Consider the following 21832-nt stretch of genomic DNA (forward strand, 5'->3'; position numbering starts at 1 on the left):
CACCTCCCCCCGGAGAAGGGGCTGCTTCGGGTGGGCTGAAGAGCGAGACCTGTTAGATCCACCGGCCCCGTTTCCCAGCCACAGTGCCATCGTTCCCCACAGAGTAATTCCCAGTGCTTTGTCCAGGCTAATTTAAAGCCCTAATGCTCCCCTCAAGAGATGCCCCTCAGCTTAATTAATAGATGCTGATTAATAGATTCCACAACATTTGAAGCAAGCCAATAAATAATGCAAAAATGCACCTGTGTTCCACAAAGACTAATCCTCAAAGCTCCCCAGCAGCACTTGCCTTTGAGATGCAAGTAGGGTAGGGTGGACTAAACCGTAGGGGACATATTCTGCTGCATCCCAAAAGCAGTCCAGAGCATCACCAGCAGGCGTGTGCCGAGCTGCCGAGGAGCAGCGTGGTTTATCCATCAGCTCCTGGCTGCGGGAAGAGCCAGCAAGGCTCCGCCGGCTACCACCGGCAAGGGCGATGCCCAAAGTCCAAGGCTGGCGCGTGTTGTCCCCATCGCTGGTCACGACGCGCCGGAGGGATGGAGAGACGCGCCGAAGGCAGGAGCGACCGACGGGCAGCACCGCTGCCGGGATGCCCCACTCCAGGCTCAGCCTGAAATTCCCCGGCTGCAGTGTTTCCCTGCATCCCTTCCAAATGATGCCGGCTGGGCTGCCGGGCTCTTCTGATTAAAGGATATTTCACCAAAAGGGTCACGATAGTTTAATAAGAATAGTAGCGTCATTTTAATTTAAAAAAAAAAAAATCCCCAAAAAACCCAAACCAGCCCAATCACAACAGACCCCTCGGCCATAACACGAACCACTTTTGAGGCAAATAAAACGACATTTAAGGACAGAACTGGGGCGGAGAGACAAGAGTCGGGGAGTCTGGGAACTCTGGCTTCTGGATACTTATCCCAGCCACCTGGGAGTGCTGGGCTTCGCACCGACGTGTCCTTGGGGCCGGGAGCACCCTGGGCACAGTGATGGGCTGGGCACGCACGGCCAGGTCCAGCCTCCCTTCTGCCCTCGCTAGGCTCCCGAACAGAGGAGGCACTTGGAAACCTCTCTGGGAAAGGGGGTTCAGAGGCAGCTGAGGCCACGCTGCGGGGGAAACACACAGGCACGAAGCCCGGTCGTGCCTCCCTCCTTCCCGCTCTTCCCCAGAAGAGGAGGAGGTAAAAGCAGCCTTTGCTCCTTTCCCTCTGCCCTCCATGCCTTTTCCCCAGCTCCTTCTCCAACCAGTATCAATTAAAGGTGTAAAATCCTTCAGCGAAGAGGCTTGAAAGCCAAACTCAGCTAAATCAGATCCTGCTCTACCATCACCCATCGCCTCCTCTGTTTTCTCCCCCCCCCCCTTCCCTTATCATCTTTTCGCACGGGCGCTGCTTTTTGGAGGCACCTCGTAAGCAAAAATTACTTTGCGACCGCAAATTCAGGGCGGTTTCACACTGCACAGATGTCAGAGCGGCTTTTAATTGGGGTGCTGGGCGTCTCTCGTGGCAGGCTGTGCGTCATGGCTGGTGTCGGAGGTAGTTCGCCAGGACCGTCGGGACGTCCAGCTCGCCGAGGGCATGCGGGCGGCCAGCCTGCTTCAGGAGACGTCTCATCGCCAGCCTGGACTGGGACATCAAGGACTTGGGATGAGCTGCGTAAGGAGAGGGAGGAAAAATGAGATGGTCACCTTCAAGACATGCAACCCCGCTCCCCTCCAACCCGGGCATTATCCTGAGCAAAGGGATATCGATAGACGAAAACGAAATATCTTTGCTAGGGCTCGTTACACCGCGCATTCAGCTTTGCAGCGTGCGTCTCACGGGAGCTGGGCATCCAGAAATGAAATCTTCCACCATCATATGGAAATAAGTGCAGTTTTTCTGGACATAAGCAGTACAGGAGAGCCAAAGTTGAGCAGCAGAAAGGAGAGGAATGGCAAAAAGCAGCCTTTAACCCAACAGATTTATATTAAGTGGAAAAAAAACAGGCTGTGGAAGTCCCTGTGTGCTCCGGAGCAGCACAGACCACAGCAAGGGCCCTCACTGAAAGCGGTTTCTTTAGCAAGCATCTAAAAAGATTCATGAAAAGCAGATGCTGCGGTGAGTCTAAGGGGGAAGATAACCACGTAAACGTACGTGGTGGCTGCACTGAGTCACCCCCCAGACCCAAAACAAGGTAGCCTGCCTCCAGCCACAGCCAGCAGTGGAAATCAGGGATGTTTGGTGGATATTTATTAGAAAGAAGCCCTCCTGTGACAGTCCCCCAAATCCCAGCAATTTGTTTTAGGAGTTTCCTGCAGTAGTGTGTGTATCCAAACCATCAGATTTAATCACCAGTGGCAGACCTATTCTCCATAACCTTGTGATGTCCTTCTCTGGCTGTGTTTGGTATTGGAGACTTGGGTTTTTTGGCCTGAACACAGCAGTCATTGGGGGAGAGGGAGGAATAAGAGTTCAGAGTAAAATAGTGATGATACTCAAGACTAGAGACGCCCATGCATTCAAGCGATGCTGCAAAGGGAGTCAAAGCTCATAGGAAAGCCTAGGTAAGGCTCTTGGGAAGCAGAGGTAAAGGGAAGGGGAATCTGAAGCAACCTGCACCCAAACGAGCAAAATTAGCGCTCATTTCCAGCGCCGGGGCCACGCATGCAGATTACCTCTCGCCTGCAGCAGCAGCTCCAGGCCCTCGCTGCGGGGTGCCATCTCATCTACCGTGATGTTGGGCAAGTACACGTTGGCTCCAAAGTCAATAAGCAGCTCGATGAACTCGCTCCTGCAGCCGTGCCTCAGGCAGGTTTCCAGCAGAGTCTTGGGCTCCTTGATCTGGGCGATCACCCTCTCCTCGGTGCAGTTATAGTCGGGATCGGCACCGTAAAGCAACAGCATTTTGAAACACTCCAGGTGCCCGTACGCGGCGGCGAGGTAGAGGGGACCAGAACAAGCCACCGAGTTGGCGGCCCACTCAGGCAATCTCGCTTGAACGTTGGTTTCTGCGCCGTGATCCAGGAGCTGCCGCAGGATGTCCACGTTCCCATCCCTCGCGGCGATGAGCAGCGGTGAGCAGTTGTTGTAGATGCTGCCGACGGGGTTGGCCCCTGCGTCCAGGAGGACCTTCACGCATTCCCGGTGGCCGTTGCTGACCGCCATGAAGAGTGGGGTTTGAGCCTTCACGTCCAGGCTGTCCACCTCCGCTCCGTGGGCCAAGAGGACCTTCATGCTCCTGACGCGGCCCCACGTGGCGGCCAGGCGCAGCGGGGTGCTGGGTACGCCCCAGCCGCTCCGGCGGTTGATGAACCTTTTGTACCTGTCTTGGGACAAGAGGTTATCAAGGGTTTGGTAATTGTCCTCAGATACCGCTCGGTTCAGCTCCTCGCTTTCTCCGTTGTCATCTTCGTCTTCTCTGGGCTGGAGCATGGAGAACATTTTAGTGATATCCATTAGGCTCATTTTTTTTTGGTCTGTCTCCCATGTACCGATTTCATCATAAAAGGTAAAGCCAAAGATCTACGGGACAACAAAACCAGCAGCACAGCTGGGTTAGAACAAGCCTCCTGCCACCAACACTATCTTTTTACTATTTTTATACACAACTTAAGGAAGAGTCTCAAAAAAAAGACAAATACACATTGGACTATGATGCTGCTGACGTGCTTATCACCCTGCCACCACAGGTGAGCAAATCGACTGGTGAAGGGCTAAGGCAAAGACAGAGGTCGTTGCTGTAGCACGTACGTGGGCCACCTCCCCTTAAAATGTTGTGATCGAGAACACACTGGGATAATTGAATTGGGTGTTGGAGTTCAAATGCTGCATGGGGAGCTTACAGGCTTTTACTTTTTTTTTTTTTTTTTAATGATTTAATGCTGTACTGCTAGCCCCTGAGGCAGTAAAGGGTATGAGACTACTCATGGGATACTCAGACCTTGAGCTCAGGATGGCTCCCGTTGGCCACAGGCTCTTGCAAGGACTCTGCACCCCACCGGTGGATGAAACCACCCATTTTCCCAAGATCCTCAGAAATCACCTCATCCAGCTGTTCTCTGTGGGAGCTGCTGAGTGAAGAGCACATTGGAAAATAGCGAGAATCAACTCTGCTACCTATCGGCCAAGGCTTCTGTTGGAAGCCTCACCGGCACCTGCACTTCCAAGTACGTCGGAACGCACGGAAAACTCTGAGGAATTTTGATTTAGAAGCTGGCAGCATGGCAAGGTTTTTACATCCTGCCACTTTTTGAAGGGATTGGATTTCAAAACAGGAGATGAAGTGAATGTGAAGGTGGCTGGTTTGATTAAGTACCTCCAGCATCGCCCTTCCCGAGACGACATCAACGTTTGAATTGAGCAAACCCGCTCCTCGCTCCTGCCTACTCGAGCCCGAGGAGCACGGCTGCAAGAAGTGTCTGGGATTTTTATAGTGGGGGGTACGGAGTGGCGGGAGGAAGGTGAGGGGATGCTGAGCTGATCACACCAGAGCTGGGACTGAACCCCAACACATTTGCCAGGCACTTGGTGCAGGATCTGTCCTCGCCGTAGCCGAACGGCAGCGGGGGAGAGGAATGCGATGTCCCAGCCGGCACCTGACCAGCTGGGAAATGCCGCCCGCCGGGAAGGGCAGAGGAATGTCTCGCCATGTCGCAGCCCCGCAGCATCTCGTATTTCCTCGGGGAGAGGTGGCAGTGGCAGAGCTTGGTCTCCCCAAGTGGCTCCTCTGATCCTCCCTTGGAGGAGGCAAGGAGCTGCACTGAGCAATTAGCCTCTTTCTGCAAACGAGCATGGCAGTAACGAGGCAGTCACAGGAGGCGCGTCCCACATCCACCTGTGGTGGCAAGTCGTGCAAGCTCAGAGGAATCCCCTGTGCAAGGTCACCTGCGCAGCTTCGCATCTTGGTTAAGCAGAGCAAGTTTGATGGCAGCAAGTGACAGCAAAGCTTTGCTGCGCTCCCACCTGTTACACTAACCCAGGCAATTTATATAGAAATATGTGGAATTATAACATTACTGTTATTCATTAGACACGCTGATAACGAGCTCTGGAGCTTTGGAAACCCACCCATGTGGCTCACAGAGCAGGGGATTTATTGCAGATTTGATTCAAAAAGGGCCCAGTTATATTCCCAAGGGAAATGGTCTGGAAAAAGTAAAAAAAAAAACCCTAGCTGTAGCATTCCCTGAACACACAAATAAGCATCTCCAAAGGGACGTTGCTTTGACGGTGTAAGCACTCGCATGGGGAGTTCACAGACGTTCCTCAACCAGAAAAGCCCAAACCAGAGTTGTCACCTCTTGAACTGAAGGAAGCTGTCCGTGCATCTGCAGACCTCCCCCCAAAAAGAGGTTATGACTAGAGCTCAAGGGGACAGAGAATACATTCACGCTTTTACAACTGGTTCCCAAGTTACCTTCAATTGCCAGATACTGCCCAGGCATCATTATGCTGCTGCCTTACCTTTGGGAGGCAGGTGATGCTCATGGCCAGGGCATGTAAGGCAGTGACGGTCCCATGGCGAGTTCTCCCTTGGTTTAAACAAACAAAAAAACAAACAGGAGAGAAAGAGGATCTTGCTGCATCGGGGATGGACGTCCGCTCTGTGTGACCGGAACGACACAGGCTGTCAAGCTCACAGCTGAAATGCCACCAGGGGGAGAAGGGCCAGGGCGCTGGGGCTAATTTTAGCCCCTCAAGGGTTTTATCTTACCACTTCCATTCTTGGAAAGTTCCCCCTGGGTAAATATAGAGAGGGGCAGCGAGGTGGGGGGAGGCTGGGACAGGTGCTGGAGCCAGCTTGACCCATCCAAGCAGACACAAAGCATTTGTTTCACCATTTCCTTGCAGAAATCGCAGGGCATCAGGTGGTTTGAGTCCCCTGCCAGGGCAGCACGTTCCCTGTGGCAGCGCTGGCCTCTACGTTACTTTGGTTGCTGCCAATCACCCAAACGGATTCCCTCTTAACCCTTCTCCCGACCGCCTTTTCCACTTTCAGAGCAATACAAATGACCATTCGCAACATCCAGAGCTGTTTAATAAACACAAGAAGGACAAAAGGCACTGAAGACGGTCCAGATTTCTCACTGGAGCTGCTCCTTAGGCTTCCCTCCCAGCTACACCTGCCAGAACAAACCACTTCTTCGGTTTCATAAAATTAAGCAGCACATAGCAAGGCAGAAAACTTTACAGGGGAAAACAAAACAAGTGGGAAGCAGTGTTTGGGCTGTCTTATCAAAAGCTGTCAGCTGGTAAGTGTAATCGTATTTTATCCAGTTCCCTTTAAAGCTTTTCCAAACTTTTCAGCGGTGGAGCAAGAATGGTCTGGCAGTTTGAGGCAACGTTATCGGCTGTACTAGATAACGAGAGGGCAACCGAATTATCCAGCAGAAAAATCTCCACAGCTGCAAGAAGTAAAATCAGGGGGCTCTGCAAAACATTTATGATGTCCCTGCCGTCACCACAGCACTCACAGTTTGTAGTCACACTGTGAAAAGCACGGAGAGCAGGCAAGCATTCAGTATTGATAGGTTTTAGACTTCTGGCTTCCTCATAGTTTCACTCTCTCCAAATTCACTCAAAAATAGATTGTGACGTCAAAAAGGTCAGTCTCCCAAAGTCAGCACTATGAATGGAATTATCAAGTAGGACAAACGTGGATAAACATGGGAACAAAAGTGGGGAGTTAGGGTTTATTAAGCACCAAGAAGCTGCAACCACAACAGGGATACTGCAGTCAGAAAAGCCAAGCCTGACTGGAAACCCCTTCAACAAAATGCAGAAATAAAAGCAGCAATTAAAAAGACAGTGTATTATAAAGGGAAAAAAGGGGATACAGACAACGAAATGAATACACATTAGAAAATAAGAAATGTAGGAAACTGTAAGGGAACTTAGAGATGAAAGGAAAATCCTTGAATGGAAAATTTAATGATAAACTGCATATTCTTTTGTTGTTGCTGCTGCTGTTTAGTTGTTAACCAAGAAATCTGAGAAACAAGACCAGCTCTTTGGTAAGATTAAACCGAATACTAATGAAGCAAAAAGTACAAAGTACTCACTGATAAATCCACCCTCAACTGGAAGAACACAAACTGAAATACTCATTGTGCTCCCTTAACAGCCAAAGAGACATGTTAAATATCATCCTGCACGAATATTTAAATCAGCAGATTCAGATAAACCCCAAACAGGAGCCCAAGGAGAGGCGACTGATAAGTCTGACCCATTTTGGATAAGCTTCCCAATGCTTCAAACACGGGGGAAGGCTGAGGAGTCGGGAGAAGCCTTCACCTTCTGCCTGAGCTCCAAGTGCAACCGGGCTGCCCGGAACCGCTGGCTGATCTGACACATGCTGCAGGCAAAGCAACTCCTTTATCAGCCCTCCATTAATTGGGGAATAATTAAAGGGCAGAAGTATATTTAATGTCAGTCAAGAAGTTTTTTTGGGAAGGCAAGTCCTGTCCAATGAAGTTGCTTCCATTAAAAAGATTATAGTTATTAACACAGCTGAAAAGAGGTAATAAGCTTTCTGATTTAACACTGCTAAGCATTCTGATTTAAAAGTTTAGCACTAAACAGCACCAACTAAATCATTTATCAGGGATTAAGGATTTACTAACAGTCTTCAAGGTCAGAAATGCAGTTATTGCATGGGGCTACTTCTGACTCCTGCCTTTGAACTCTAAGTCACTGCCGAACCACAGCAAAGCCTTTGAACTTGGGAATTTCCCTCCGTGCTGATCAAAACATCTGCTTGCAGTCTTCCAGTGCTTAGACCTGCCTATTCTGCTGGCCACCTTCTCACCACCCAGCTTGGAGGTGGCTCCAGCAGCAATGTGATTCAAGTATTAACCACGAGAAGGCACAAATACCTGTGGACCATCCCTTGCTTAAACTGTATGCACCCACACAACAGCTCCCAGGGCCCTTTCTTAGGCACTTCACAATTTAATGGGTGCATTAACACACAAAATATGTAGTTAGAACTGAAGGAGGAATTCAGCAACTCTTTCTTTTCCTCCAGGAGCTCTAATTCCTTGAGGGATTTCAGCAGCATCGGAGCCTCAGAAGTTCGGCGGTGTTGCAAGACGGCTCCCTGCTTCCACCGCCTTCCAGGAGCTGCTTTCCTTTTAGATCCGAGGATGTGCTGGAGCCAGCAGCTGTGAACTGATGTGAGAAGATGATCATTAAGGACCTGAAATACAGAAACCAAACTGAGCACGTGCCCGCTCTTCATTACGTGAGTTACCAGCATGACACTGATCGTTCACATAAATCTGCCTGTTTGTCCCAGTACACTCTTCTAGGTGTGCTCCAGGACTGGCAACACTTAGAAGTTGTTCCTGGGAGAACCTAGGGGGTCTTCTCTGCTTTTATTTGACAATGCTAAAATGTGCTCGTTTTCATTCCTAAGCTCTGATTCATGCCACCCCCAAAAGCATCTTTGCCCTGAGATCACAAGCCAGATATTCAATAAGTTTTTTTTGATTATTCAAAATATCAGGCAGTAAGAGCAGGCATGGGAGAACTATCTGCTCTTAAAGGATTCTCCAACAGCAGGTAAGACTGCAACAACCACCCTTCAGAAACAGAATTTCTGATCCGTATGAATTGCCAGATTTACCCCAAACACTTTCTCAAGCCACACACACACTGGATCACTGCACAAAAAAAATCATTGCTTTCAAAATGTTACTGATCATCCAAAAAACCCCAAACCCCCAAAACCCAAAGAAAAAAACAGGAAAAGGAAATTATCAAGATCTAAAATGCTGTATGAAGGGATATATGAATAGGATAAAACACAAGAATTGGACAAGATTTCCTTAAAATGGCAAATGGAGTCCCCGTATCTTTATCCTCTCTCTGGTTTCTCTTGTCAGGCAAGAGCTGTAAAAGTCTCTGTGTTAAGCTTAAGTCCCTTTGAGTGCCTCACCAGGGAGGGGACTGCCCTTAGATACTGCACAAAAACTGGAACACTTACAGAATACTCCAGTTTTGAAGAGTCCAGTCAGCCACAGCCTTTGGTCCATATATCTGCCTGGCTCCCGGTGTGCCAGCCTGCAAAGCTATCGGCCAAAAGCAGCGCCTGCTAATTCTGCAGATCCATACTTGTTTGGTTGGGTTTTTTTGCAAGGGGGCTTATGTATATATTTTTATTGATTCCCACTCACACTGGATTCCTTGCTTCTCTCCCACAGCTGAGCACGCTCTGAGAACTGTTCTTTGTTGAGGCGGGGGAGGGTTGGGGGGCTGTGAATCAAGATTCAGTAAGTAGTGTTCACTTTTCCCAAAACCACTGCAACAGAGTCATGGGAAACAGGGCTCTGGTCTGACTTACAGAAAGGTTATTACTCTTAAGGCTACTGGGTTTTGTATCTGCCCCAGTCCCCTCCACTCCCCTCAAATGAAAGAAAATACAAGTTACAGGAGAACACTTGGATTTAGAAGCTGATCACATGTGGCAGAAATTACAATTAAGACACCTCAGCAGCAAATGGCTACGGTGAAGGTTCAATCCTATTCCTGCACCATACTGAGAACAGTGGGAGTATCTCATGTCCTTGCCTGTGTAAACAGATTAAAAGATGCTTTTTGTGCTGCTGGTCTGGGTTGGCTGGGTTTTTTTGTGGTTTTGTTTGGTTTTTTTGTGGTTTTGTTTGGTTTTTTTGTTTGGTTGTTTTTGGTTGTTTTGTTTTTAAGTCATCAACCCAAAAATTTCAATACCAGCAGAGTTTGTCCATTTTACATATATGCACGAAGCCTTAACACCAATATACCTCTACCAAATCATCACTGCCATCTTTAAGTGATGGTAACTGAACCAAATAAAACTTGAGTACAAAGTTACATTGCTACCAAAAAAATCAAGTATTATTGCTCTACTGCAACAAACACACTGATGCAGAATGAAAACAAATCAATATTTCAAGGTATCCTTGGCACATATGAACCTGAACCTCAACAAGAAAGCAGGCTAACTCAACTGCTTTTTCTATCTGAACTTAGAACAGCAGACTTGACCTTAAAACAGTGATCTTTCAGTACATACCGCCAATCAAGTTTAATGATCAGTATTTTTATTCAGCATAAGGTATTTCCTGAGAGCTGTTAAAAACATAAGTCTTTAGCAATACTCCTACAATGACTCTAAATGGAACCTGCCCCCTCAAAGCTAAAGTTAGCTTCAACAGGGAAGTTTTAAATCATCCTCAGCAAAGATGCTGTCAAACAGACAGTAAGTTTTCCCCAAATGTGTAAATTACAGCTTTATCAATTTGAGTCAGTGTTAATGCTAATAATCCAATTAAATGCAAGGCAAATCTAATTGAGGTAAATGAAGGATTTCACTGGCAACATTAAGAACACTTAAAATTAGCAAGAAGGAAAAAAGACTTTGAAATATCTGGGGACTGACTATACCCAAGTGTCAGGCTTATTTTTTTGCCTTAATAATAGAAAAGAAATACCCATTTTTAGGACACACATTGCAGTGGAAAATACTCATCAGGGCTGGGTAACAGGTATTGGTCCTGGCTCTATTCCTTTTGCTCACAGGCTGACCCCCCCACACTGATGATGGATGGTTCAGGGCTCTTTGTATTTAGGAGCAGAGGCTGAACAGTCTGGTGCTAAAGTGCCCTGGGAAAAATGGTTCCTCCATCTCTCCTGCTGACCTTCTGCATGTTCTTCTGCAAGTCACATCCCTGTCACTCAGCTCCTCCAGCTCCCACACAGGGTATTAAGAAAAACCCTCCAGATGCTTATTTTAAAATTAATTACTAAAATAGCCTACCTTGCTTTGCCAGATTTAAACCATTTACATTAATTTACCAATCCAAATGGCATCCTGAAGCATTCTGTAAAGCCTTATAAACATAAAATTAACATGTATCACTTAATTTCTCTCTGCTTTGCAAATCTGTATTTAATTGTTGGATTTGACTGTTGCTGCACAGCTGTAAGTTATTAAAGCACCAATTCCAACCTTGGTTATAAACATGAGGCAAGTTGTGCACCTGGAATCTCCCTCTTCCTTAAGCATTCTCCCACCTCACTTCAGTTTGCACTCAAAAAACCCCCCCACCTTGACTCACTACTGAAGTTACAATTAAAAAGAATTGGATAAAGAGCATTTTTAAATGATACCATCAGCAGCTGGACTGTGGATTCTTCATTCAAAGCTATCAGAAAAAACATCTATTCACCTGGTACCACACCACACCCACAAAGGTCAGACTCTATTCCTTACAGCCAGCCAGAAGAAAGGTCTAGCTCCTTCCCGGAAAGCTTTTTAAGTCAGCCTGGAGCCACCTGTAAACAGACTTATCCACAAGTGAGGGTTAGACAGCTTTCCAGGAGGAAGAAAACACAGAAAAGGTATTCTGTTTTCATACAGAAAGAAAAATCGAATTAAAAAAAATCAGAGTAACAAACTGTGCAGAAGATACTAAGATTTAATACAGCTTCACTATTATTACTTTGTGTTTGGTTTTGTTTTTTTTTTTTTTTAAAGACTGAGCAGTGCTGCACTCAGCAGTCCCTTTGAAACCAATGAGGTCACCTGGTTTCTATTCTGTAAAAGAAGGGAAAGTGGAATCACACTCACCATAAGATAGGCTCACTACTTAAGAGTCTTTAATTGATTTCACATTTCAAAGGGTGAAGTTCTGCTTTGAGTTTAATTAACCAATAAACAGCCTAGTCATTTACTTTAAAAAGGCAAGGTATTTATTTTTGTAGGGAATAAAAATAAACTGTAATACAAGTGAAACTTCATGGAACAAATACATTTAGAGAAAAAAAAGACACAGTGCTCCTCTAAACATGGTACAATTTCTTTTTAAGCAGTGCATTAACTAAAATGACTTACATGTATACAGCCATTGCAGCACATTCAAGAATACGGGATTTCATCATCCACAATTTTATACAATTGTCCCTCAACAGTTACACCGACAAAAATAGCGACTGACATACAGAAAGAGCAAAAACATTTACAATTTTCAGCCGAGTACTACACACAATTTTAGGTACATTCCTACAAAGATCAGTTTGTGGACGATAGGAAAAGTACATGTGTGCTCAGTTACATATGACTAGATCCAGTGCTACAAGTTATTCCAGTAGTATGCTGCTACATAAATACAGACGCATATACATAGATAAATGATATGAGAAGAGATATAGGTCAGCCGTTCTAACCTACCCTCTTTCTGCATTGCTTTTGTAGTTCAGAGATGCCAAAAGGACGCAGCACTGTACATTAAAATACTTGCCCTAACAAATTACACCGACTGCAATTGGCACCGACCTGGCTGCTCCTAGTGCTAAAGATGCTTATGAAAACATGGACTTTAACATCACCTGGTTCGAGACATTCCTCATCTAATTAAGTGCTGTGTATTAATTAAAACAAAACTACTACATTCAGAACAGATTCTTCCCCCCACTCCGCTCTGAGGCACACTAAGTGCCTATATGTGCCAGAGGGACAGTATGTAAACAAGGAATAACTGTGTTAGGTCCGTACAAAAATGACCGCAGCACTCAACACAGAGTGGTGGGGAAGGGGAGAAGAGCAAAACAGCAGACATTTTGAATTCTCCTGGTCACTTGCAAATATTCATTACTAAGCAGTGCCAAGAACTGGTCCCTTTGGGGGAGCAACCGTCAGGCACTGAAGCTACCCGAAGACCAGTTTTGCCAGAAAGTGAACCAAAGCAGCGTCTGGCACAAGAGGTCTTTTAAATGCTTTCCCTGCAGGTGCTACAGCTTTGTTAGATGCAAGGGTGCTTTCTGAGACCTATTATGGCTCACTATCTCCAAACGTGGTGGAAACAACAGACATGGGGCACTTCACCCACATGGAGATTTCCACCTGTAACCCAACAAGCTCTAACTCGAGGCAGAGATCCTGTGAAGCTCTGCGCACATTCAGCTCCCAGCAAATCTCTCACCAGGACTTCAGAAGCTTACTGAAGCAAACTGAAGCTTACCAGCTACCTACAAGCAAGCCTCCTTCCCCATCCTATCCAGGGTAGCTTTATGTACCAGTGAACACCCACACAGCAGGTGCATTTTACTCCTTAACACTTAACTGAAAGGCATTTACTAAGAGCAGGAACAGAACATGCAGCTAGAGGTATGTTATGCCTATAGGCTTTAACAAACTGCTTTTTCTCTCCCATGAAAGAGGGCCAATTGAGAACTACAACATCTGTGGGCAAACCAATTATTCCCTTTTTTTCTGTAAAGCAAACAGCACCGATTGGATTTTCTCTACCACAGGTGACAACTGCGAAACAAAATACAATTTAAGAATCCAGCATTGTGAAGTTCACATTAAGACTTTTCAACCAAGAAATAAAGCTACACGAGTCCCTCTTCTACTTCAAAGTAGTAGCTTTAACGCAGAATATTACAGGCGCTTGCCCATTGCAATGCTATACCTATTTGTAGCAAGAGAGATACTATGTACAGGCATGAAACCACAATACCATGGAGTATCTTAGTAAAGCAAGAGGTACTCCAGAAAAGAAAGTTTTACACAAACAGAGCCCATCCGCAGCAAATAGGATCCCTCCTCCAACCCAGTTCTCCCAGTCAGAGGAGTCCAAACGGAAAGCAGCAAGTTGCATTGCTCACTTAACAGCTCCAAATAAAAAAACCCAGCATTCGTGACTTCACGATGCATGGATGCTTCACTAGGAATAAATAAGTTATAGTAACTTTTCACCTACACAGTGCTTACATAAGAAGATTCCGACGTAACAGCTTTTAGATTTCCTTCAACACTTTTAGGGAACATATAATCAAGTCGCTCACCACTGTCAGCAGGACACTCCGCAACAAGTGAACACAGGCTTTCTGCAAGGCTCTGGGAAGCCAATCCTAGCTGATCAGAGACCTGAGGACGCACTGCAGTGCTTTGAACAGCTTTTCATTTTTGGTCTTGAAACACCCAAGAGTTTCCGTCAAAACTACAAAGCTTCTAGCTAATCGGTTTTCAAACAAATAATCTCATGGAAAGCCCGGAAACCCTGGAATCTTTTCCAGCTCTGTACATTTACAGCACCAGCATGAATGATTTTTAGTATGTTGTAGACTTTGACCAGGTTTGTATATATTAAATCCAAGAGGTTTAAAAAGACAGACCATTACCTTTTTTTTTTTGGCTAGGTTTTGCATTTCAAAGTATAAAGTCATCCATTGTTTTGTTACTGAAGTCAAAAGCAGCAAGATTACTAAAAGCTTACTAATACTTTCAGTGTATGAAGTAATCTTTTCATGGTTATACGCACCTGTAGTAATATTGTAGTCAAGAAGGGTTTGTAGAGATGTCAGCGTGACGTTTTACGGATAAGCAAAGATTATTATACTTTTTTCAAGGTAATCTATGGTAATTCAAAAGACAAGGCGATGTGTAAACATTTATAGAAACCTTCTGAAAAATGGTTTTATGCAATGATTAACCAATGGCATACCTAAATCCCTCAAGTAGTCAGTCAAAATTGTCTACAGTTCTCTATCTCTAATTTTCACTAGAGAACACATTAAAAGAAACAATGATATCTAGAATAACTGGTCCTAAAAACTGCCGGTCTTGGTCTCATTTACCATTTTGGAGTTATCTATTTAAGAAGCCATGCATACTATCCACTACACTCTTCTACCACCTCCAAAGAAAAGACAGGGTTGATCTATCAGTCCATATGAAACGGGCTCCAAACTGCAAAGTGCACGTGTGAAATTGAGCTTTTACACTATGAAGACGCAAAAGGAAATAATCTCCCAAATACCCTCCAGTGGAAATCTACAGCAGATTCCAGACCCTGGGTAACTAGAGCAGCCAGATTAAGACTTAGGGTGCAATCTCTTTGCTTGAGGAGTACATGGATACAGCAAAGCTAAAAGGCTGGTAGACTATCTAGCTTAATGTTAGGAGCTTAGCAGATCTCTTGTTAGGAGCAAAGAGACTCAACAGCAGATACTTGAGATTAAAAAAAGATGCATTCAGAAACGTGCATCCTTCAAAATAAAATATATAGCTGTTGGATGATGCAGTATTTTTTTATATGCACCCACACAACAAATTTTTACCATCTTCTACCTAAGCCTATCTGCTTCAGTATTTTATATGCTTAGTTTTTAAATCAATCACACATTGTAGTTCTCTCACTCCTACCTTGAAAACAACTATATTACTTGCTTTAAGACTGAAATACCTGCAACACTTTAAAAAGTTTCTCTTGCCATTCTAGGCATTGAAGAAACTCTGTGTTCTCAGGTATTACTCTTTCTCCTTGGGTCTTTTGATATGCTTAATAAAATATATATTTTCTTACCCAAAGTGAGACACTCAGGGGAGTTTGTGGGTTTGGTTTTTTTTCATTTTCTATTTTATCTTGAACACTGAAATTAACCTAGTCATTCCACCGTACGTTATAAGCATATGAACAATGGCTACTGCATTTTACGATGCTATAATGGAATGTTTCTACTTTTTATTGTAAACTGGGAGGGCTAACTTAGAAAATATGTTCAGTTTGTTTCAAGTTTTCATAAAAGAGAAAAACTGATTTAAAGACCTAATGGCAGCATTAATTTAAACAACAGGATCCAAAAGAAAGCAGAAAAGCATCTTAAATTAAGCCGCACAAAGGGACTCTCTGTGCAATTAAGCACATCTATAGATGCTTGTCTGGAACAAGTACTGTAGAACAGCTTTCCTGGGCCATCCATTTCCCTGGGGAGACAAGCCCTTGTTTCTTCACAAGACTTCTGTATAAATGGAATATACATCTCTGTTTTAAACCTGCAACTTTGAACTAGTATCTCCAGCTGAGATTACTGCAGTTTAAAGAAACCAAGTAGTGTTAACAAGCACTGGAGTGAGTCCAAGCTGGAGCCACAGCCACAAGCAAAGATGTCCACTTCTTGTTCCAACAAGGGGTCACATCCCAATTTACGTTTTGTCACCAGCTTCACAAAATTAGAAATTCATTGCCGTGAGAGATATTGTTTATCTCACCACATCTTGACAGTACAGACAAAACATCTCTACGCTTCATATAATTTTAACATCCAAGATAACATTCATTATAATCACTCAGCATGTGATGTGAAGTAATCATTTTAGGCCCCATTTCAATAACAGAACACACCTAATCTGTAATTATTGCCTCATCGATGGATGTGAGGAAAGCACATCGATTCCAGCTTAGAACAAAGAGTTACTCTCTTGCTTCAATTTAACCAAGATCATAAAACAAAACAAAAGAGAAAAATATCATATAATTTTTTTCCTATCTTTTCTCATTTCTAATCTTCCCTCTGTCAAAAATTCACGTGTTACAGGCTGTCTTTGTGGCTTGCTGCACTCTGACAATCAGGAAATGAGGTCCATAAAAGCTTATTCTTTGAAAGGTCAGCTTAGAAAGAAGCTACTAAACTCAGGGGATCAGCAAAGATCCTGGAGAAGCCGGCAGCAGATAAAAAACCTTGTTTAAAAATACTGACTACAAAGAAGACCAAATACTACACTCTACACTACAATAATAAAAATAGTACGTTGCGTGGCTAGACATTAAAACGGTCTCCATAAAAAGGCACAGGGGGGTTTGTTTTTGTTTAACAAATATGCATAGGAAACAAAAAATGAATCAGTTCTGCCACAAGGTGAGGGTCCATGCAGAGATTCATTCACAGCTAAGAAAAGTTTGGGTCTTTTTTTTTTTTTAATCTTTTTAAGATGAACTGAATTTTTTTATCATTTTAAGACGACCTTGCACCACCACTGAGAACAAATGGACCGCGTCTTTCCTACTCCGGTTATAAACACTGCACAACTCCTAAGCCTCATGTTAATTGGCCAAGATTTCTTTCAGCTTGAAATACCATTCCTGGCAGGCAGTCATAAACCTTAAACACACATTGTGTTTTCACTGAAAAATAAGGTTTACACTAACTCAAGGTAGCCTTCTGGGCAGCTCTGTACACATCTTCATCATTTGAACTGCAAAACGATGCAAACCAAACCAAACGGGGACCATCTTCTCTACAGCGAGCACAGCTCCCTGCAAACATACGTACTCACACTTAGCTGTAAATGGTTAGGTGGTCTACACCCTCACGGAGGCACAGCTCCCTTACGCCTCACCACCACAAGCGCCTGCTTCACTGAACACAGTTCTCAGAGCTGATCAATGGTGCTGAGGCTTTCCATCCTTAGCTTCGGCGTTTAACATGTTAACGGTGTCATTAAGATCATGGAGGTCCTGGTGAGGAGACAGGTTCTCTTTGTGCTTTTGGTCCACATCTGACACAACATCAATATCCCCTGCTGAGGCACCATTGCTCAACACAGGAGGTGGTTCCCCTTCATAATCCTGAGGAGTGTTGAGCATCGGTGTTTTTGAAGCAGCACGTCCTACTTTAGATAAGGAGCAAGCTTCACTGGGCAAAGGACCATCAAGGAAAGGAAGTTTCTACACAAATAAAAAGACATTAAAAAAAAAAGAAAGCTATTATTCCCAGATGTCAGAGATACACAAAAAACAACTGTCAACATAATAGGCCTGTGCCAGTGCCTCTTTTTCAGCTCTATAATCCAGCATTAAAGTACATAGGCATAGACCCTTACATGTTTGATACAAACATCATTGTTTAATTAATAAAACTAAAGTTTTCAGCATTCACATTAACCTAACAAAGGACACTGATAGGTCTTCTTCCTGGTGTATTTTTAGAGGACTCTCCCACTACTGTATTTTTAGGGTTTTTTTTGGTTTGTTTGTGGCTTGGGTTTTTGGTTTTGTTTGTTTGTTTGTTTTTAAATATGCATGGAAAGGATATTGGAAGTAGAGCCTTGAGCATAAAGAAAAGCCACACTTCTTTCAGGCAGCTGTACAGGACAGTGGTGGATTGACCCTGAATGCCAGGTGCCCACTAAGCCACTCTGTCACTCCCCTCCTCAGCAAGATGGGGCAGGGGGCAGAAAATAAGATGGAAAAAAACCCTCATGGGTCAAGGTAAAGGCAGTTTAATACAGCACAAGCAAAGGCCATGCATGGAAGCAAAGGAAAACAAAAGATTTATTCTCTACTTCCCATCAGCAGGTGATATCCAGCCACTTCCTGGGATGTAGGGCTCCAGTACATGTAGTGGTTGCTCTGGAAGGCTAATGTCATAACAACGAATGCCTCCCCCACCTTCCTCTTAGCTTTTATTGCTGAGCCAATGTCATATGGTATGGAATATCCCTTTGGACAGTTTGTTTCAGCTCTCCTGGCTTCATCCCCTTTCAAAGACCCTGCCCACCCCAGCCTACTGGCGTTTGGGGGTGAGGGGAGGGAATGTTGGAGAGACAGCCTTGATGCTGTGAGTACTGCTCAGTAGTAGCCAAAACACTGCTGTGTGATCAACACCTTTCTAGCTACCAATACACAGCACAGCACTATAAGGGCTATGGGGAAAATAAACTCCATCTCAGCCAGCCCCAATACATATGGAAACACAAACCTACAGCATTTCAAAAGCTAACAAGACTACTTTTTTCTTTCCTTGTCTTGCACTGCTGAGATAGATATCTACATCTTCACATAGAGAAATATAGCACTCTGGGGAATCTGATCAGAACTGACCAAACTATGAAGTGTGTTGCTGTTTACTTTATTATTCTGGGTTGAAGGAGAGAAACTGGTTATTCTGGACAGAAGATCTCTGCTCTCCAATACCACAGAACACTAGTAGTACATGTGCCAGATTCCCAGTCTTGTTTTAGCAAAGCACTTCAAATCCGAGGTAGCCACTTTTAGAGGATAATTCAGCCTACATGATCCAGCTACATTTTGGCCATTACATGAAAACCCACTTAAGTAACTCAACTGTTTTAATACCTGGTCGATCATCAGTTTTTCCAATGGGGCTTGCAAATGAGAAGGCAGGAAAGCAAAATGTGGGGACAAGCCAAAACCAAGAATATTTTTATATATTCATGTTATTTATGTGCGGGGGAAAGCAGGCCCATTCTTTTCTTCTCTCCCTCTCCCTTGAAGTTTGCTGGAAGTGGAGTTGAAACCCAGATGTTCTTTTAACACCTGCTTTGTTTAGAGAATTAGAACATCATGAGTCTGCAACAGAACTTGACCAAACACAGCTTTTACCTAGTGGATGAGAATTTTGGGTAATCAAACCTATTTATTACAGCAACATCATTTAACCCATCATTTTGCCCAGCTCCGCCCAGCATGTTGAAACAATTATTCAGTGCCAATGTTCAATCCCAGTTATATTTGCCAAAACCATCATGTGATTTTAAATATTGTTAAGATTCAGGACTCACATTTTCCAGTTCAGATGCATTGTCCTCCAGTTTCATCTTTTGGCTCATGCAGCTTAGCAGATGATCCAACACACGCTGTTTTGGATGCATTCCTTTGTCAAAGCGATTATACATCCCACACCAAAACCTCAAGAACAGGGCAAGAAAAGAGGATTAGGTGGCCAACTGCACACTACTGGCCAACAAACTAGATGCTGTTTAAGGAAAAATTTTCACCAAATTGAGACTAGTAATTGATTTTAATGGACAAATTTTCATAAGGTTCAAAAAAAAAATTTCTGAGGATTTAAGTACTCCTGCCTTATGATCCACAGGCACTGGCAGTAGGTATTAGCATAAGACAAAAACACACTTTTTTTCTCTAGCAGGCTCACCAGAGGCTTGGTCAGTTCACCTTCAAGCCCTCAGTTTGTCCTACCTTCCTACTTTTATTAAAACCCTTTGCCTGTCAGTAACCACACATAGCACTTAAAAACACATTTGCATCCCTCTCTCTCTCTCAGCAGAGAACAGGAGTGAGCCAGAAACAAAGCAAAACTAACCACTTCAGCTGTAACACCCTGGGCAAGCAAACAGACATGGCAACAAGAAATCCCTCTTGTGAAAACCACCTTGACTGTATAAACCTGGGTGTGACTGGGCACTGAAATTCCTGTTTGAAAGACTTCCTTAATATATATTAAAAAGGAGAAAAGGAGGAACTTTCTTTAACAATTGCCCACCCTATCATGTAAATTTGACAGAGCAAGCAGAGTGTGTGTGTGGGTCTATCTACACATGTGAAGTTCTTTTCCTTACCTTTCCCCACCCTCTTTCTCAACACCAAAGAAAAAAATATTATTTTAAATTACAGTACCTGCACTTATTTAGCAATTACCTGTGCACTACTACTCTCAGTTTATGGATGAGGAATGGAGGGGAAAGGTAAAACAAACCATGCTAATCAGTGAAAATTTGTTTTATTAAACTTTAATTACCAACCTACGTTACAATGAAAGAAATGCCCCCTTTCTCAAATAAGCAACTTACTGGAAACTGAAAGGTAGTGTGTTTGGTTGAAGCTCTTTGTATGCTGTAAATCCTCTGTACAAAGGATTTCTCAATTCTTGCTTCTTCTGTAAGAGGAAAGGCCACAGAGAATGGGTCTTCTCAAAGATTCTGTCAATTACAAAGAACATCTAATCACTAAAAAAAAAGAATCAAGTGGATTAATAACGCTAGCTGTTCTGAGTAGAATTAGATTAAGGGAGCTATGAATTATCTTTTACACAGTATCTGATTAATTTCATAAACACAACATACATCACTGAGGAATATATAATAATTTAAAATGGACACTATCTAATCCAAATGGGGTATCTGCAAGTTATTACTGTGGGCCAAGCTGAAACATCTGTCTTCGGGGATATAATTAATCTTTAATTTTTTTTTCACACTTCTGTAGAACAGAAGCATCTGTCAAGACAGTGTTAACCTTAACCAATCTACAATTACATTAAAAACACACAAACACTACCTGCCCTTTTTCTGACATTTAAAAGGACTTCTAGACTGTTGGCTCTATAAACTGCCAACTCACTTCAGATCCTCACGCTCCTTATGACAGATCCCAAGGAAGTTGCCAAACTGGCAGGAGTAGACGTGGTCATGGATTTCAAGAAGGAAACGCTCATTGAACTCAAATGTGCACGGGAACTGCTGCATGAGCTGCCAGACACATTCAATGAACTGAGTGAAGACAGGGGATACTTCTTTGGGGTCACCATCCAAATGGCCACACCTAGAAAAATGCAAGCAAAACAAGGTTAAACTGTGTGTCACCCGACAAAAAAAGAATCCCCTCAGCATTAAACAACTGGGAAGTTTTTTTCACTACTAGAATAAGAAATTATTCTGCAGAGTCAGAGAAAAACCCCACATGGTTTATCTTACAGCAACTGTATATTAAGGTGTACCACCCTCAGCATTACTTGTTCTCCAAGGGTGCCTGGTAGAAGTGACAAGAATTGTGCAATGTCCCTTTCTCTAAAGTAAAATTAGCAATGGAAGAGCCTACATAACAGTTGCAAGCATCACAAGAAATATTTGTGAAATAGGAGTTCCTGAGCCTATGCTACAACGTTAGCACAAGGGAAAAAAACCCCAATATTCTCCCAAAAAACATCTGTTGCTCAAATATAAGAAACTAATGCTAGCTCTTAATTGGGGAAGAAAAGTTGACATTGGTGGGATTCTGTCTGTCTGCCAGGAATAATAAGAAACAGCGTGGGGGGGAAAAGCATCCTCTACAATCTTCTATGGATATGAGAATATTTCATGGTGCAGGAATAGCCACAACAGGCAGCAACAGAACAACCTGATTTTGCTCCACATGGACATCAAGAGTGAAATTCTGGTAGGCAGTTACTCAGACAGAAAAAAAAAAACCCCACCAACTCAAACAAAGAAAATCCCAAAACAACAATTAAAAATATTTTTACAGCTTTAGATGAAGTTCAGAATAACCCTA

General features: G+C 43.8%; 2 protein-coding genes across 5 annotated transcripts in view; both read right to left on the reverse strand.

The window, feature by feature from the left end:
* Nucleotides 1-1511: 1511 nt before the first annotated feature.
* On the reverse strand, nucleotides 1512-3477 carry ASB12 (ankyrin repeat and SOCS box containing 12). Its single transcript, XM_010569074.1, has 2 exons — nucleotides 2651-3477; nucleotides 1512-1645 (listed from the first exon to the last, which is right to left on the reverse strand). Exons 1-2 carry the CDS (start codon nucleotides 3438-3440, stop codon nucleotides 1512-1514), a joined length of 924 nt encoding a protein of 307 aa, XP_010567376.1. The 5' UTR covers nucleotides 3441-3477.
* Nucleotides 3478-6871: 3394 nt separating this feature from the next.
* MTMR8 (myotubularin related protein 8) overlaps nucleotides 6872-21832 on the reverse strand; it is a 31036-nt gene continuing 16075 nt past the window's right edge. For 2 of the 4 annotated variants that reach the window (XM_010569075.1, XM_010569076.1), the window contains 4 exons: nucleotides 20903-21103; nucleotides 20353-20481; nucleotides 19324-19450; nucleotides 15362-17467 (listed from right to left, as the gene is read on the reverse strand). In XM_010569075.1, the coding sequence (XP_010567377.1) occupies nucleotides 17183-17467; nucleotides 19324-19450; nucleotides 20353-20481; nucleotides 20903-21103 (742 nt within the window). In that variant the 3' untranslated portion in view covers nucleotides 15362-17182. Of the gene's footprint in view, nucleotides 8173-15361; nucleotides 17468-19323; nucleotides 19451-20352; nucleotides 20482-20902; nucleotides 21104-21832 lie in introns of those variants that run through there. The other 2 variants (XR_774458.1, XR_774457.1) reach the window with 2 other exon arrangements.

Source organism: Haliaeetus leucocephalus, unplaced genomic scaffold (genome assembly GCF_000737465.1).
Source record: "Haliaeetus leucocephalus isolate CR32 unplaced genomic scaffold, Haliaeetus_leucocephalus-4.0 Scaffold262, whole genome shotgun sequence".
Classification (NCBI taxonomy): Eukaryota; Metazoa; Chordata; class Aves; order Accipitriformes; family Accipitridae; genus Haliaeetus; species Haliaeetus leucocephalus.

Coding starts and splice junctions, on each gene's coding strand:
- ASB12 (XM_010569074.1), bottom strand. CDS start 3,440: ATGAGCCTAATGGATATCACTAAAATGTTCTCCATGCTCCAGCCCAGA. Junction 1,646..2,650: donor GCTGCTGCTGCAGGCGAGAG/GTAATCTGCATG, acceptor CTCCTTACGCAG/CTCATCCCAAGTCCTTGATG.